Below are 14,814 nucleotides of genomic sequence, written 5' to 3' on the forward strand. Positions count from 1 at the left end.
GCGGGAACCGGCGAACATTCAAATAAACTTTATTAAAATAAAACAAAACAAACTAAAATACCGCCAGCAGCCCCTCGCGGACGACTGCTGGCTTACCTAAAATAAACATAACTGCCAGCAGCCCCTCGCGGTGACGACTGCTGGCTAAATAAAACACAAATACAAAAAACAAAACTCAACTAAAATACAGGCCTGTTCCTCTCTCGATCATCAACGTCGTCGCTCCTCCTTTATGCTTCCGCTCCTCCGTTAGAGATGCGAGACTGGTGTGCTTCACAGGTGTTGCTCATTAGCAATCGCACCACCGGCCTCGCGCCGTTCTCTCACGTCCCTCGGCCGTCCTGTTCGCCACAGACACGCAGTCTCATGAATAATTAAGCTAGGTGTCTTCTCATAGGATAAGGACACGCAGTCTCCATTATCTTTAATTAAAGTCCCCATGTAGTCAATTATGTTATACCTTAAAAATCATTTTGGATCACCAAAATGACATTTAAACGTTTTTTCCCTTAAAATAATGTATTTTTCTGACCCCACTGGCAGATATGTGTTCTTGTTTTAAGCATAAACTCTCTTAATTTTGATACATTCCTAAGTAAACAAGACCTAATATCTGAAGTCGTTTTGCTTCTCAAGTAAATGTCTTGATGAAAAAAAAAGTCTTGATGTAACCCTCTGGTGCTCTTCGGTCAAAAAGTTTACTTTTTTTTCTTTCTTTTTTTTCTTTTTTTTCTTCATCGGAACAGTATGAAACATGGTAAAAGTTTTATCACTTGCTATGTGAACACAAAAAAAATCATGAACATGATTTGAAAAGGTTAAATGGTCCTGAAAAACAATAGCAACACTATTTAACTCCTCCGGTCAAAAATTACCGCATTAGAAATGAAAGGGAGACGAATTTCATCTAGTGGAAGTGTTTGGTATTGCGGCAAAACTAAATTTTATTTTGAGATATCAAGCTCAAATTTGGAGTACAACTTGTTAAGATTTATCGCTTTGATTTTCTCAGTTTTAGATTAAAACTTTTTTTTTAAAATATACATTTCATATAAAAATTGAAAGTAGTATTTTTGCACATTTTTCATAACAATGAACGTAAAATTCTGTAACTTTTTTTAAGTTTACTTTTTAAAACTTTTTTTCACTTCAGCAATAATCCGCCACGTGTCGTCTTTGAAGAGATCAAACTGAAGTCTGTTTGAAAAAAACATTTACGACAGTTTAAGTTGGAAATAAAATTTTACATTAAAGTACATTAATTTACAATTTTTTACAGTCGCTAGGACACATTTCTCAATACTTAGGTCACTTTTTCAAAACTCTTCACACAGTTCTTCAAACCAACTTTCAGCTCGGCACAGCAGTTCATTTCACTTTCAAAATGCACTAAAACTACCATATCACTTCATACATGTCTCAAATCAACACATTCTTCCATCACACTAGCAAAGGTTGACAGACAACAAACACACTTTGTCACCCACAAAACAATGACCTAAAAAACACTAACAACAGGTAGCATTATACAATGTTTTTTTCTGTAAAACAAGCACCTCTCTACTGTTTAGAATTCACTGCAATATATTTTACTGGAATGAATCAGACATGATGCAGTATTCTTCAATATATTTTATGTCTTTTTTTTTTTTTTTTTGCACAGACTAATTACAAAATACAAGAGTTTGTACACACCATTCACCGATACAGATACAATAGGAATCAGATGTGGTTGGTCCAATTGTCCAATTGTTTTTATAGCATTTCATTTTTAGATTCAAAATATATTTCATTACAATATTACAGTAGAAATGTAGCAAATTGCTGTCATATTCAGTTTTGTATTATGTTATTGTTTTGAACATAAGTTTAACAGTTTTGAAAACAGAATGTAAGCATGTGCAAATTGGCCTGTAAGTACACAGAGTTTTGGTGGTTGTTGTGTCGAATTGAGAAAAGAATTAATGTAATTTGAAAGATGTAGTCATTGAATGCATTTTGAGCCAAAGCAATGATAAATGATCCACAGTTTATCCCACATATACTTCTGTTGTGCTAACTGAGTGAAGAGTTTTGAAAAAGTGACCTAAGTATTGAGAAATGTGTCCTAGCGACTGTAAAAAACTGTAATTAAAATTTAATTTTTGACTGACACACGAAGAGCACCAGCACGTTTGCACTGGAAAACAAGACAAAAACTGAGGAAGAACGTAATTTTCTGCATCCGTGTCTCTCAGGTGAATCTGTTCTTCCTGCTCAACATCGTGCGTGTGTTGATCACCAAACTGAGGGTCACACACCAGACGGAGAGCAGTGTGTACATGAAAGCGGTGCGCGCCACCATCATACTGGTCCCGCTACTGGGAGCCCAGTTCATACTGGTGCCACTGCAGCCCAGCGGACGCCTCTCTCTGGCCATCTACGACCTCTTCATGAACATCTTCGTGCATTTCCAGGTGACGTATACCTACACAATCAATCAAATATGTCATGTAAAATGACCCACAAGGACGTCAGCATCAGCATTTCATTAAAGGTGGGGTATGTGATTTGGAAAAAGACCGGCAGATTTGGAAAATACACAATTCAAATGGTCCTACCTTCTTTCCTCCAACGCTGGCCCTGACTCCACCCATTTGAAGAACATGGACGCGCAATCAAGCACGAGCGAAAACTCAGATGCGCGAGAGATTGTAATGACGATTTACTACTAATCATGGAACCGGCTTTACTGAAGAGATGCGCATGCGTCACGAGCTTTGAGTATGCGCAGGAAGGGGGTCACGCGCACTGGGGGGAGGGGGGTGTGGTACGACCGTTTCATTGATGAGCTTACAATCCAATGATTCCAGGTGGTCTTGGAAATGATTGTCTGGAGTTTTTCGAGTCCTGCCCGTTCCACAGATGATTAAATTGCTTAATTTTCATTTCAGTGCTTCTAACTCAGTGGCCATAAGTGGGTTAGGAATAGGATTTCAAGTTAGTTTGAAAAAATGGACAAAAAAGAGAATCACATACCCCACCTTTAAGGTAACACTTTACAATAAGGTTCGTTAGTTAACATTATTTAACTACCTTAGTTAGCATGAACTAAGAATGAACAATACTTCCTCAGCATGTTTTTAAAGCTACAATATGTGATTTTTTCCGCCGCTAGGGGTCGTTAACCTCTTACAATAACAAAGGTGTAGATTGATGACGCAGTGAATAAGCGGAATCATGGAATTTGTCCTCATGCTGATGGATCTAATAATGTTTATGGATGAGTGAATACATTGATGTTTTTAACATGACTGTGATATGAAGCTAGGCGCTATTGCTAATAAGAGACAGATACTAGCGCCACACGCGAGTCCCGCGGATATAAAGGAATAAAGACATTTCAGTGTTACCCGCAAGTGCTGTATTAATACTCACACTGGTCAGTTTATGTATCTATCTGTACACTATCACACTAAAATGCATTTGAGTTATAATGTTATTCTATGTGTTAGTTTGTCTGTATGAGACTAGCACTAAGCTAAATCAAACGTTAGAATAACATACTGATCATATTCTAACATTTCATCATGTTGAGCTATATAACATTGATTAGTTTTATGTACATTTGCTCACCTGTATAATATAGCTCATGCATGAGCGGCGTCTCTGTCGAGTGGAAGTTAGCCGCGGACGCTAGCTCTTGGCATCTCGAAAACGCCACGCTGATATTGATCATCATTTTAGTTCTGCTTTTGTCCCAAAGTCTGCTTGCCATGATCCATAATGTTTGAACGAAACAACAACAGTGTGAGCGCGCCGCTAGACGTAACGTAGTTGTCCACGTCTGTCGCCATGGTTACTATGGGGTTACGAGCGGAAACCAGGAATAACGCGGATATTACGTCATTGACAGGCGACCAGTGAACAGGGACGAGCCATTATTTAAAATTGTAAATTTCTATGAATTTACAAATTCTTGGAAACATTTAGGATAATGTCTTGAACACAATTGAAAGAAATATATTACACTGTGCAAGTGGTTTTTGGATATATTGATACAAAATTCTTACATATTGTACCTTTAATCATAGTTATTAATATCAATTTCAACATTTACTAATACTTTATTAAAATCAAAGGTTGTATTTGTTAACAGTAGTTAATGCAATCTAAACTAGCATGAAAAACCTCTGTATTTTTATTAACTAATATTAACAAAGATTACTTGTAGCAATGTTCAGGGAAGAAGGAGGCGGGAACCGGCGATCATTCAAATAAACTTTATTAAAATAAAACAAACCAAACTAAAATACCGCCAGCAGCCCCTCGCGGTGACGACTGCTGGCTAAAATAAAACACAAATACAAAAAACAAAAACTCAACTAAAACACAGGCCTGTTCCTCTCTCGATCATCAACGTCGTCGCTACTCCTTTATGCTTCCGCTCCTCCGTGAGAGATGCGAGACCGGTGTGCTTCACAGGTGTTGCTCATTAGCAATCGCACCACCGGCCTGGTTCCCACAACGCGCTGCCATCTGGTCCTCCACCAGCTGGGCGATCTCCTCCGCGGTGCCTGGCGGTGACGCTGGGTAGCCCTCGGTGGACGGCTCGACGCTCCTCCGCCACCCGGTGGACGGCGACGGCTCCTCGGGTGCCTTGGGCAGACGGTAGGAGTCCCCCGCTCCCTGCTCCTCCCCTTCATTGGTGGACGGCAGCAGGCTCCGGCCCACGGCGAGTGGCGGCGACTCCTCCTCTCCCTCCCGGATGGCAGCCGCCCCTCCAATACCCAGGCGGCCGGCAGCGAGCTCGACCGTCCCACCGGCAACTCACTCCAGCGCACCACCTCGAACGTCCATGGCCGCGAGCGACAATTACTAAATACTGTGACAAATGTATTGGTTATGGTTAGTTCATGTTAGTTAATACATTAAATAATGAACCTTATTGTAAAGTGTTACCATGTGACTAATTTAAAGAAATGCCTCCTTAAACACCTTCAAGTGTGTTTTTAACAGCACCACCTTTTATTCCATTTAAAGTCTATTATTAAACAGATAAATTTCTTTGAGATGTGTACAGCAGTGTTATGTTAGTATTATAGTAATGGTTTTTATTATTATTATTAGATGAATCACATCAGAATCCCTTTTTAAAGCAAAATTAAGAACTTATCTCTTTGAGAAGGCTTATATTCGCTGAGTTTCAAATGTTTTTTTCTAAACATTAATTGTGTATTTATCTCTTATTGTCATATTGTTTTATCTTCTGTTTGTTTTTTTAATTTTTATTTTTAATATTTGTCAGCACAATGGTGAACCACCGTTGTTTTTAGTGTGCTTTATAAATAAATTGAGATTGAAATTATTATTTTTACTTATTTTATATTTTTGTATTTTCTGTTTTCATTTTAGTTAGTTTTTTTGACATTTTGTTGTTTTTTGTGTCATTTTTTTTATTTTATTTTATGTATGTCTTTAAAACCGAAATGAAAAATTTATAAAAACTGTAGTTTGGTACAAAAATAAGAAAAGTTGCTTTGGTAACTAGGTTTAATTTTTGTCAATTTTAGTTAAGGTTTATCTGTTTTAAGTGGCTATAATGTTTGTAATGGTTATAAGTTTTAGTGAACAGTAATAACCTGTGTGTGTGTGTGTGTGTGTGTGTGTGTGTGTGTGTGTGTGTGTGTGTGTGTGTGTGTGTGTGTGTGTGTGTGTGTGTGTGTGTGTGTGTGTGTGTGTGTGTGTGTGTGTGTGTGTGTGTGTGTGTGTGTAGGGTTTTCTGGTGGCCGTGATCTTCTGCTTCTGTAATGGAGAGGTAACTTCCTGTTTAAACCTCATTAATTAACCTCAGTACTCTTTATTAAAGCACTTTAGACGAACATGATCTCCTGAGGATTGTAGATCTATAAAAGAAAGTATTTATGATGTAAATGGAGTGAATGTTCTGGATGCAATAACCCCGATGAACAAACACCATTAGAGAAAGCGTGCAGTAATGCATAACCAATAAACCCAGAATCAACTGTGATTTTGATCTTTTTCTTTGTAATTATTTGATCAGAATCAAATGAAAATATGAGATTAAAAAGCCAAAATTATGGCATACTAAATCATAATTATGAGATTGAAAATATGAGAAAAAAGGCAAATTAAGATTAAAAAAGTTGACATTATGAAATTTAAATATTTAAAATATGAGAGTCAAAATTATGACATTTAAAAATTCCAAATTATGACATACTAAATCGAAATGAGATTTAAAACAATTTAATTATGAGAAGAAAAAAAGTTATGAGATTAAAAAATTGAATATATGAGATAAAAGTCGAAATTGAGATTTAAAAAAAATGAAATTATGAGATAAAAAGATAAGATTATGTCATACTCAGTCATAACTGTGAGATTAAAAAGTCAAAATTACAGTATGAGATAAAAATCCAAATTATGAGATTAAAAAATTTAAATATGAGATTAAAAATTCAAAATTATTAGATTAAAAAGCAAACATTATGGCATACAGTCAACATTATTAGATTAAAATTTTAAATTATTAGATAAAAAAGACAAAATTATGAGATTAAAAAGGCGAAGTTATAAGGCCAGTAAAAAATCCTGACTTTCTAGATTTTAAATTTCAACTTTTTGTATTTTTTCTTTTTAGTTTTTGCCATGATTTTGTAATTTTGTGACTTTTTATCATGATTTAGACTTTTTAATCTCGTAATTGATTTTTAAAGTTATAATTTCGGCTTTTCATCTCATAATTATGATTTAGTATCTCATTATTTCTACATATTCAACGTATATTTTCTCATGTGTGGAAATGGGTTTTAGTACATGCTGTGCAGAAAACAGGTCTATTCTGAAAGAAAGAAAGATGTAGCATCACCAGCGTACTCTCTGAGTGTGTATGTGCGGTCCCGCAGGTGCAGTCGGCTCTTCGGCGTAAGCTGGCGCAGTATCGCGGTCAGTGGAGGCGAAAGCGTTTGGTGACCACAGACTCTCACTGTAACTATCACACCAACTCCTCCATCACCGAGACCAGCCGGGTCACCATCAGCCTCGAGCACGGCTCGTCCAACACACACACACTCAACGGCCAGAGCAACGGCAAACCCTGCCCAAACCCCGAGCCCGAGATCAGCGGAGAAGTGCTCCAGTCCACGGAGATATGACACAAAACACACACAACACAAGTCATGAAAACGTTATTTCTGAAAATTTTCTAAATGTTTTTTCTTTGTTGTGCGCACGCTACCTTCATCCTTCCCTCGGGTCATTTTGACATGAAATTTTTTTTATTTTATTATTATTTTTTTTTATAATTGATTGTTCATCAGAGTGGTCTAGGACTTTCGTCGCACTTGAACCACGGATACACAAAACAAGATTATTATTTTTTTTAAGTAACGAATCCTTCCCTTGCGGGTCAATTTGCGAGGAATATTAGTAGACTGTCTTAATATCTGCAAACTCTTTATTATGATGCTCCTCAACAGATATTCTACTGACTGTAAGTAACTTTGCAACTACAAGTCAACTTACCCTAACCATACCAGTCTAATAATACTCTACTAATACTCTACTAATACTCTAATGAGAGTTAGTAAACGTGCAATGTTACTTGCAGACAACAGAATGTGTTAAAGGGACCATCATAATAAAGATCTAGTTTTGAATGTCATCTGAACGTTTTCAAAATGTTTTTTATTTGTTATGCGAACGTTACCCTCATCCTTCCCTCAGGTTATTTTGACCCACTACTTATTTTTTAAAAATTGAGTGTTCATCAGAGGGGTCCAAGACCCTAGGACTTTTGTCGCAATTGAACCACGATTTGAGTTTTTGTGGTTGAAATTTTAAAAAGTAACAAATCCTTTCCTCACGGTCATTTGACCCCCTTAGGAATGAATGGAATGTGAGGAATGCTTCAGTACTCATAGAAAACCCTAAAAATGCTCAAAATTTAAACTAAAAATGCTAAAACTTTACCAAAAAATTATTTTATAATGTCTACATGTGTATCTGAATGCATTCTGAAGAAACTGACTTTAGGACCCAGCGGAACAGCTCATTTACTCTATATAGAGCTATAAGGCCATCTACAGTCATGAAATATCATATTATATTATTATTTTTCTGGCAAAGACACCCAATGTAAGATATTTTGAGCTGAATTAAAAGTTTTATGCATGAGATTGTGAGTTATTTTGAATTTAAGTTAAAAGAATGCGAGGGAGAAAAGGAATGTGCTTAAATTACTTTTTTATCATTATTTATTGATCAAATCTAGTAATTTAAAGGTAAATAAAATAAAAAATAACAAAAAATCTCCAAAAATATTGCATTAAATAATAGATAAAACATTATCAAAATGAAATAAGTCATTTTGACCCACAAGGGAAAGATGTGTTACAAAGTGCGAGAGAAGGATGATTATGGGAATGTTCCGTTAGGAACATTATGTTTGAATGTTCTCTGTGCAAACGTTTTAAAGAACATTATTAAAGACCAAATAACTTTGAACGAATGTTCTATTAGTGTTACTGGAAGAATGTTTGCTCAGAGCGTTCCCTGTTAGTTCTTTATGCACTTATATCACATCACATTTTACTTCTGTGATGTAAAGTAAATTCTGTGATGATTTACTTCATTTTACTAGTGAAAGAGTTTTTCATGTTTGTTATGGATTATTAATACATTTATTGGTATCACTTTGTATTTGTACATTTAAACACATCAGTCTCACTGTAAAGTTGCTTTAAGCGAGATTTATTCAGTCGAAACTGTTCACAGATTTATATTTCAATCTAAATGCGCATGTGTTGCTATGGAAAAACCAATGGATATTAAACAAAGCTAATAGTTCACTTGTCTGCGTCCCGCTCTGTCTGTTGACCATGTGACCTAATTTTTGTCATCATCAGAACAGTATGTGCACTACCTAGTGGACTTATCGTGTGATACTATAGCAAACTGTACCACTGTATTTTTAGGCATCTAAAATCGCATACTTCCCTAATATATAGTAGGCGTAAAACAGCATGGCTGCATCCAGAATCGCATACTCTCTTTAGTAGGTACTTGTTTCGAATAAGTAATTAGGCCACTTCATGGCCGCAAAAAAAGTACTTTCTAGTTCACCAACGTCTGTCCCCGTTGGTGGTCGTGGCTTTCGACTGTGCGCGAGGTGAAGTGGAATGCGGAAAACATATTGTTGTAAATAAGCTATTATATAAGCACTTGTTTTCACTGAATGTATCTGCTTTATGAGCCCTTTGAGAGGAGCTTTTATTATTCTGTGTTAAAGCCTGTAAGATGTCGTGTCACATTTGTTTTTTGTAATTCTTGGAAAATGCAAACAAAACATTCCATTTGACTTGTTAATATTGGATTATCACTATTTGTGTTACCGTAAACCTCAATAAAAGTTCCACCCTGTTATTATTCCGTCCACCCTTTTATTATTCTGTCCACCCTGTTATTATTCTGTCCACCCTGTTATTATTCTGTCCACCCTGTTATTATTCTGTCATCCCTGTTATTATTCCGTCCGCCCTGTTATTATTCTGTCCACTCTGTAATTATTATGTCCACCCTGTTATTATTCTGTCCACCCTGTTATTATTCTGTCCACCCTGTTATTATTCTGTCCACCCTGTTATTATTCCGTCCGCCCTGTTATTATTCTGTCCACTCTGTAATTATTCTGTCCACCCTGTTATTATTCTGTCCACTCTGTAATTATTCTGTCCACCCTGTTATTATTCTGTCCACTCTGTAATTATTATGTCCACCCTGTTATTATTCTGTCCACCCTGTTATTATTCTGTCCACTCTGTAATTATTATGTCCACCCTGTTATTATTCTGTCCACCCTGTTATTATTCTGTCCACCCTGTTATTATTCTGTCCACCCTGTTATTATTCCGTCCGCCCTGTTATTATTCTGTCCACTCTGTAATTATTATGTCCACCCTGTTATTATTCTGTCCACCCTGTTATTATTCTGTCCACCCTGTTATTATTCTGTCCACCCTGTTATTATTCTGTCCACCCTGTTATTATTCCGTCCGCCCTGTTATTATTCTGTCCACTCTGTAATTATTATGTCCACCCTGTTATTATTCTCTCTACCCTGTTATTATTCCGTCCGCCCTGTTATTATTCTGTCCACTCTGTTATTATTATGTCCACCCTGTTATTATTCTCTCTACCCTGTTATTATTCTGTCTACCCTGTTATTAATCTGTCTACTCTGTTATTATTATAACTACCCTGTTATTATTCTGTCTACTCTGTTATTATTCTGTCTACCTTGTTATTATTCTGTCCACTCTGTTATTATTCTGTCCACTCTATTATTATTCTGTCTACCCTGTTATTATTCTGTCTACTCTGTTATTATTCTGTCTACCTTGTTATTATTCTGTCCACTCTGTTATTATTCTGTCCACTCTATTATTATTCTGTCTACCCTGTTATTATTCTGTCTACTCTGTTATTATTCTGTCTACCTTGTTATTATTCTGTCCACTCTGTTATTATTCCGTCCACCCTGTTATTATTCTCTCTACCCTGTTATTATTCTGTCTACCCTGTTATTATTCTGTCCACTCTGTTATTATTCTGTCCACTCTATTATTATTCTGTCTACCCTGTTATTATTCTGTCTGCTCTGTTATTATTCTGTCTACCTTGTTATTATTCTGTCCACTCTGTTATTATTCCGTCCACCCTGTTATTATTCTCTCTACCCTGTTATTATTCTGTCTACCCTGTTATTATTCTGTCTACTCTGTTATTATTCTGTCTACCTTGTTATTATTCTGTCTACTCTGTTATTATTCCGTCCACCCTGTTATTATTCTGTCCACTCTATTATTATTCTGTCTACCCTGTTATTATTCTGTCTACTCTGTTATTATTCTGTCCACTCTGTTATTATTCTGTCCACTCTATTAATTATTCTGTCTACCCTGTTATTATTCTGTCTACCTTGTTATTATTCCGTCCACCCTGTTATTATTCTGTCTACCCTGTTATTATTCTGTCTACTCTGTTATTATTCTGTCTACCTTGTTATTATTCTGTCTACTCTGTTATTATTATGTCTACCCTGTTATTATTATGTCTACCCTGTTATTAATCTGTCTACTCTATTATTATTCTGTCTACCCTGTTATTATTCTGTCTAATCTATTATTACTCTGTCCACTCTGTTATTATGGTAAATGGTAAATGGACTGCATTTATATAGCGCTTTCACAGACCCAAAGGCCACCAAAGCGCTTTACATATTTTGCCTCGCATTCACCCAGTCATTCATACACCGACGGCGGTGTCAGCCATGCAAGGCCCACTCAGCTCGTCGGGAGCAGCCGGGGTTAGGTGTCTTGCTCATGGACACCTCGACACTTGGTCAGGTGGAACCGGGGATAGAACCACCAACCTTTCGGTTTGTAAACAACCTACATGAACCACTGAGCCACTGTCGCCCCATGTCTACCCTGTTATTATTCTGTGCACTCTCTTATTATTCTGTCTACCCTGTTATTATTCTGTGCACTCTGTTATTATTCTGTCTACCCTGTTATTATTCTGTCCACTCTGTTATTATTCTGTCTACCCTGTTATTAATCTGTCCACTTTGTTATTATTCCGTCCACCCTGTTATTATTCTGTCCACCCTGTTATTATTTTGTCCACCCTATTATTATTCTGTCCACCCTGTTATTATTCTGTCCACTCTGTTATTATTCTGTCTACCCTGTTATTATTCTGTCCACCCTGTTATTATTCTGTCCACCCTGTTATTATTCTGTCCACTCTGTTATTATTCTGTCCACCCTGTTATTATTCTGTCTACCCTGTTATTATTCTGTCCACCCTGTTATTATTCTGTCCACTTTGTTATTATTCCGTCCACCCTGTTATTATTCTGTCTACCCTGTTATTATTCTGTCTACCCTGTTATTATTCTGTCCACCCTGTTATTATTCTGTCTACCCTATTATAATTCTGTCCATCCTGTTATTATTCTGTCTACCCTGGTATTATTCTGTCTACTCTGTTATTATTCTGTCCACTCTGTTATTATTCTCTCTACTCTGTTATTATTCTGTCTACCCTGTTATTATTCTGTCCACTCTGTTATTATTCCGTCCACCCTGTTATTATTCTGTCCACTCTGTTATTCATCTGTCTACTCTGTTATTATTCTGTCCACTCTGTTATTATTCTGTCCACTCTGTTATTATTCTGTCCATCCTGTTATTATTCTGTCCACCCTGTTATTATTCTGTCCACCCTGTTATTATTCTGTCCACCCTGTTATTATTCTGTCCACCCTGTTATTATTCTGTCCACCCTGTTATTATTCTGTCCACCCTGTTATTATTCTGTCCACCCTGTTATTATTCTGTCCACCCTGTTATTATTCTGTCCACCCTGTTATTATTCTGTCCACTCTGTTATTATTCTGTTCTCTCTGTTATTCATCTTTCTACTCTGTTATCATTCTGTCCACCCTGTTATTATTCTGTCCATCCTGTTATTATTCTGTCCACCCTGTTATTATTCTGTCCACCCTGTTATTATTCTGTCCACCCTGTTATTATTCTGTCCATCCTGTTATTCTGTCTACCCTGGTATTATTCTGTCCCTCCTGTTATTATTCTGTCCATCCAGTTATTATTCTGTCCACCCTGTTATTATTCTGTCCACCCTGTTATTATTCTGTCCACCCTGTTATTATTCTGTCCACCCTGTTATTATTCTGTCCACCCTGTTATTATTCTGTCCACCCTGTTATTATTCTGTCCACTCTGTTATTATTCTGTTCTCTCTGTTATTCATCTTTCTACTCTGTTATCATTCTGTCCACCCTGTTATTATTCTGTCCATCCTGTTATTATTCTGTCCACCCTGTTATTATTCTGTCCACCCTGTTATTATTCTGTCCACCCTGTTATTATTCTGTCCATCCTGTCATTCTGTCTACCCTGGTATTATTCTGTCCCTCCTGTTATTATTCTGTCCATCCAGTTATTATTCTGTCCAGCCTGTTATTATTCTGTCCCTCCTGTTATTATTCTGTCCAGCCTGTTATTATTCTGTCCAGCCTGTTATTATTCTGTCCACTCTGTTATTATTTTGGGAATTCTGTTATTATTTTGTCCATTTTGTTATTTTGTCCAGCCTGCTAAGCTTTTTTTTTTTACAATAATTGAAAAAAATTAGCAAAAGCTTACTAATAATTCAGTGACAATGATAATACACCTTAGTATCAATAATGCACTTTAAAGGTAAACAACACATTTTAGACAGTTGTATCTGAAACGAAAAATTTACACAATATTTATATTTCCTGATAATGTATTAACTGATATGCTCTTAAAGGGACAAATGTGCAATTGACTTGTCTAAGATAATGTACACAGTGCCCATAAATTACAATCATAAGTATTTGAAACAGTTGTTTATTTGTCCCTAACCAGGTGGACATTTTTGATCTTCCCTTTCATTTTTTTAAATAATTTTTTTAATTGATTTACCAGAGCTGGACCAAAATAATTTTTTTTATGTTTTACTTTTACTTCACTATCATGACTACACAAAAATTACTTTTAAAAACTGTTTTATTTTCTACATTTTATGATGGCCATATAAGGCACTGAATACCAGGCAGGAATGACCCATTAACTAACGTTAAAGCTGCTCTGCACATTTCTCCTCACTATACGGTTCCTGAGGAAGATACACAGATCCTTGTACATAAATAGAAGCACATTCATTTATTTATTTAAAAAGCATTTCAGGATACTGAGTCATGTACAAAAAAATGTATTGTTCATATGAATGAAGAATGAGTCACACTGCTTTCCTGATACACTTGAACACACAAAAAAATCCTGTTCGTTTTCTTCTCTGCTTTTCTCCTTTGCTCAGGCTCGTTTCCTTTCTAATAAACCTGGCATTGTAGAACTACTGCAAATATTTTTGTCTCTGACGAATTTCTTATGCTCTTATTGTAACTCGCTTTGGATAAAGCGTCTGAAAATGTAAACATTCTCAATCAACGGAAGACATTTATGCTTATCTTCAATGATTAACCTTGTTCTTTGTTATAGTGCATAACGAGTCGCACACACGTTTGAAGTTTCACCATATGACGTTGCATACAGTGTTTTCATTTTGTTTTCATAACTTTCTTGATCAAGGACAGTGGAGTTCATTTTCAAATGTGTAAGATTTCAACCTGCAATATCTGGGTAATGCCCATGTCTTTAACCACTCCGTTTCCAAATATCATCCTTTTTATCTTTTCCCCGTTATTAAACACATTGTTATATCCTATTTCATCCGAACTATTTGAATCGTATGAAAATGACGAGGTCCCACCGAGATTTGAACTCGGATCTCTGGATTCAAAGTCCAGAGTGCTAACCATTACACCATGGGACCGGCGAAACACATTAAAAAAGTTATATAATTTTAATTAATTTAAAATTATATTTTTTTTATACGGCGATGGTTACCAACATTCTTCAAAATATCTTCTTTTGTGTTCAGCAGAAGAAAGAAACTCATACAGGTTTGAAACAGGGTGAGTAAATGATGACAGAATTTTCATTTTTGGGGTGAACTGTCCCTTTAAGGGAAGATTCATTTCTTCCCAAACATTATTTCAAACGTTACTTTTGAACATTCTTAAACATGGCCTACATTTGACCAACAAAAGACCAATTAAAGACCAAACGCACGAGCGTTCTGGTTAACAATACTGAAATAGCGTTTGAGAGAATCTTGCCGGAGCGTTTCTGGGATGGA

The 14,814-nt window shown here is 36.2% G+C and overlaps 2 protein-coding genes and 1 non-coding gene across 4 annotated transcripts in view; 2 read left to right on the top strand and 1 right to left on the bottom strand.

Moving 5' to 3' along the window:
- Positions 1 to 9,429, top strand: part of calcrl2 (calcitonin receptor-like 2) — a 28,180-nt gene extending 18,751 nt beyond the window's left edge. Inside the window, exons 11-13 of one of the 2 annotated variants that reach the window (XM_077218656.1) lie at positions 2,238 to 2,456; positions 5,756 to 5,797; positions 6,909 to 9,429. In XM_077218656.1, the coding sequence (XP_077074771.1) occupies positions 2,238 to 2,456; positions 5,756 to 5,797; positions 6,909 to 7,157 (510 nt within the window). In that variant the 3' untranslated portion in view covers positions 7,158 to 9,429. Of the gene's footprint in view, positions 1 to 2,237; positions 2,457 to 5,755; positions 5,798 to 6,816 lie in introns of both variants that reach the window. The other variant, XM_077218657.1, reaches the window with a different exon arrangement.
- Positions 590 to 14,814, top strand: part of lmnl3 (lamin L3) — a 163,978-nt gene continuing 149,753 nt past the window's right edge. The window contains exon 1 of the mRNA XM_077218649.1: positions 590 to 595. The gene's annotated coding sequence lies outside the window, so the exon portion shown is untranslated. The remainder of the gene's footprint in view (positions 596 to 14,814) is intronic.
- On the bottom strand, positions 14,377 to 14,448 carry trnaq-uug (transfer RNA glutamine (anticodon UUG)). The gene has a single exon. It is a non-coding gene; the product is annotated as a tRNA-Gln (tRNA).

This window comes from Siphateles boraxobius, unplaced genomic scaffold, assembly GCF_051911475.1.
Source record: "Siphateles boraxobius isolate OS27281-9 unplaced genomic scaffold, OSU_SipBor_1 77, whole genome shotgun sequence".
NCBI lineage: Eukaryota > Metazoa > Chordata > Actinopteri > Cypriniformes > Leuciscidae > Siphateles > Siphateles boraxobius.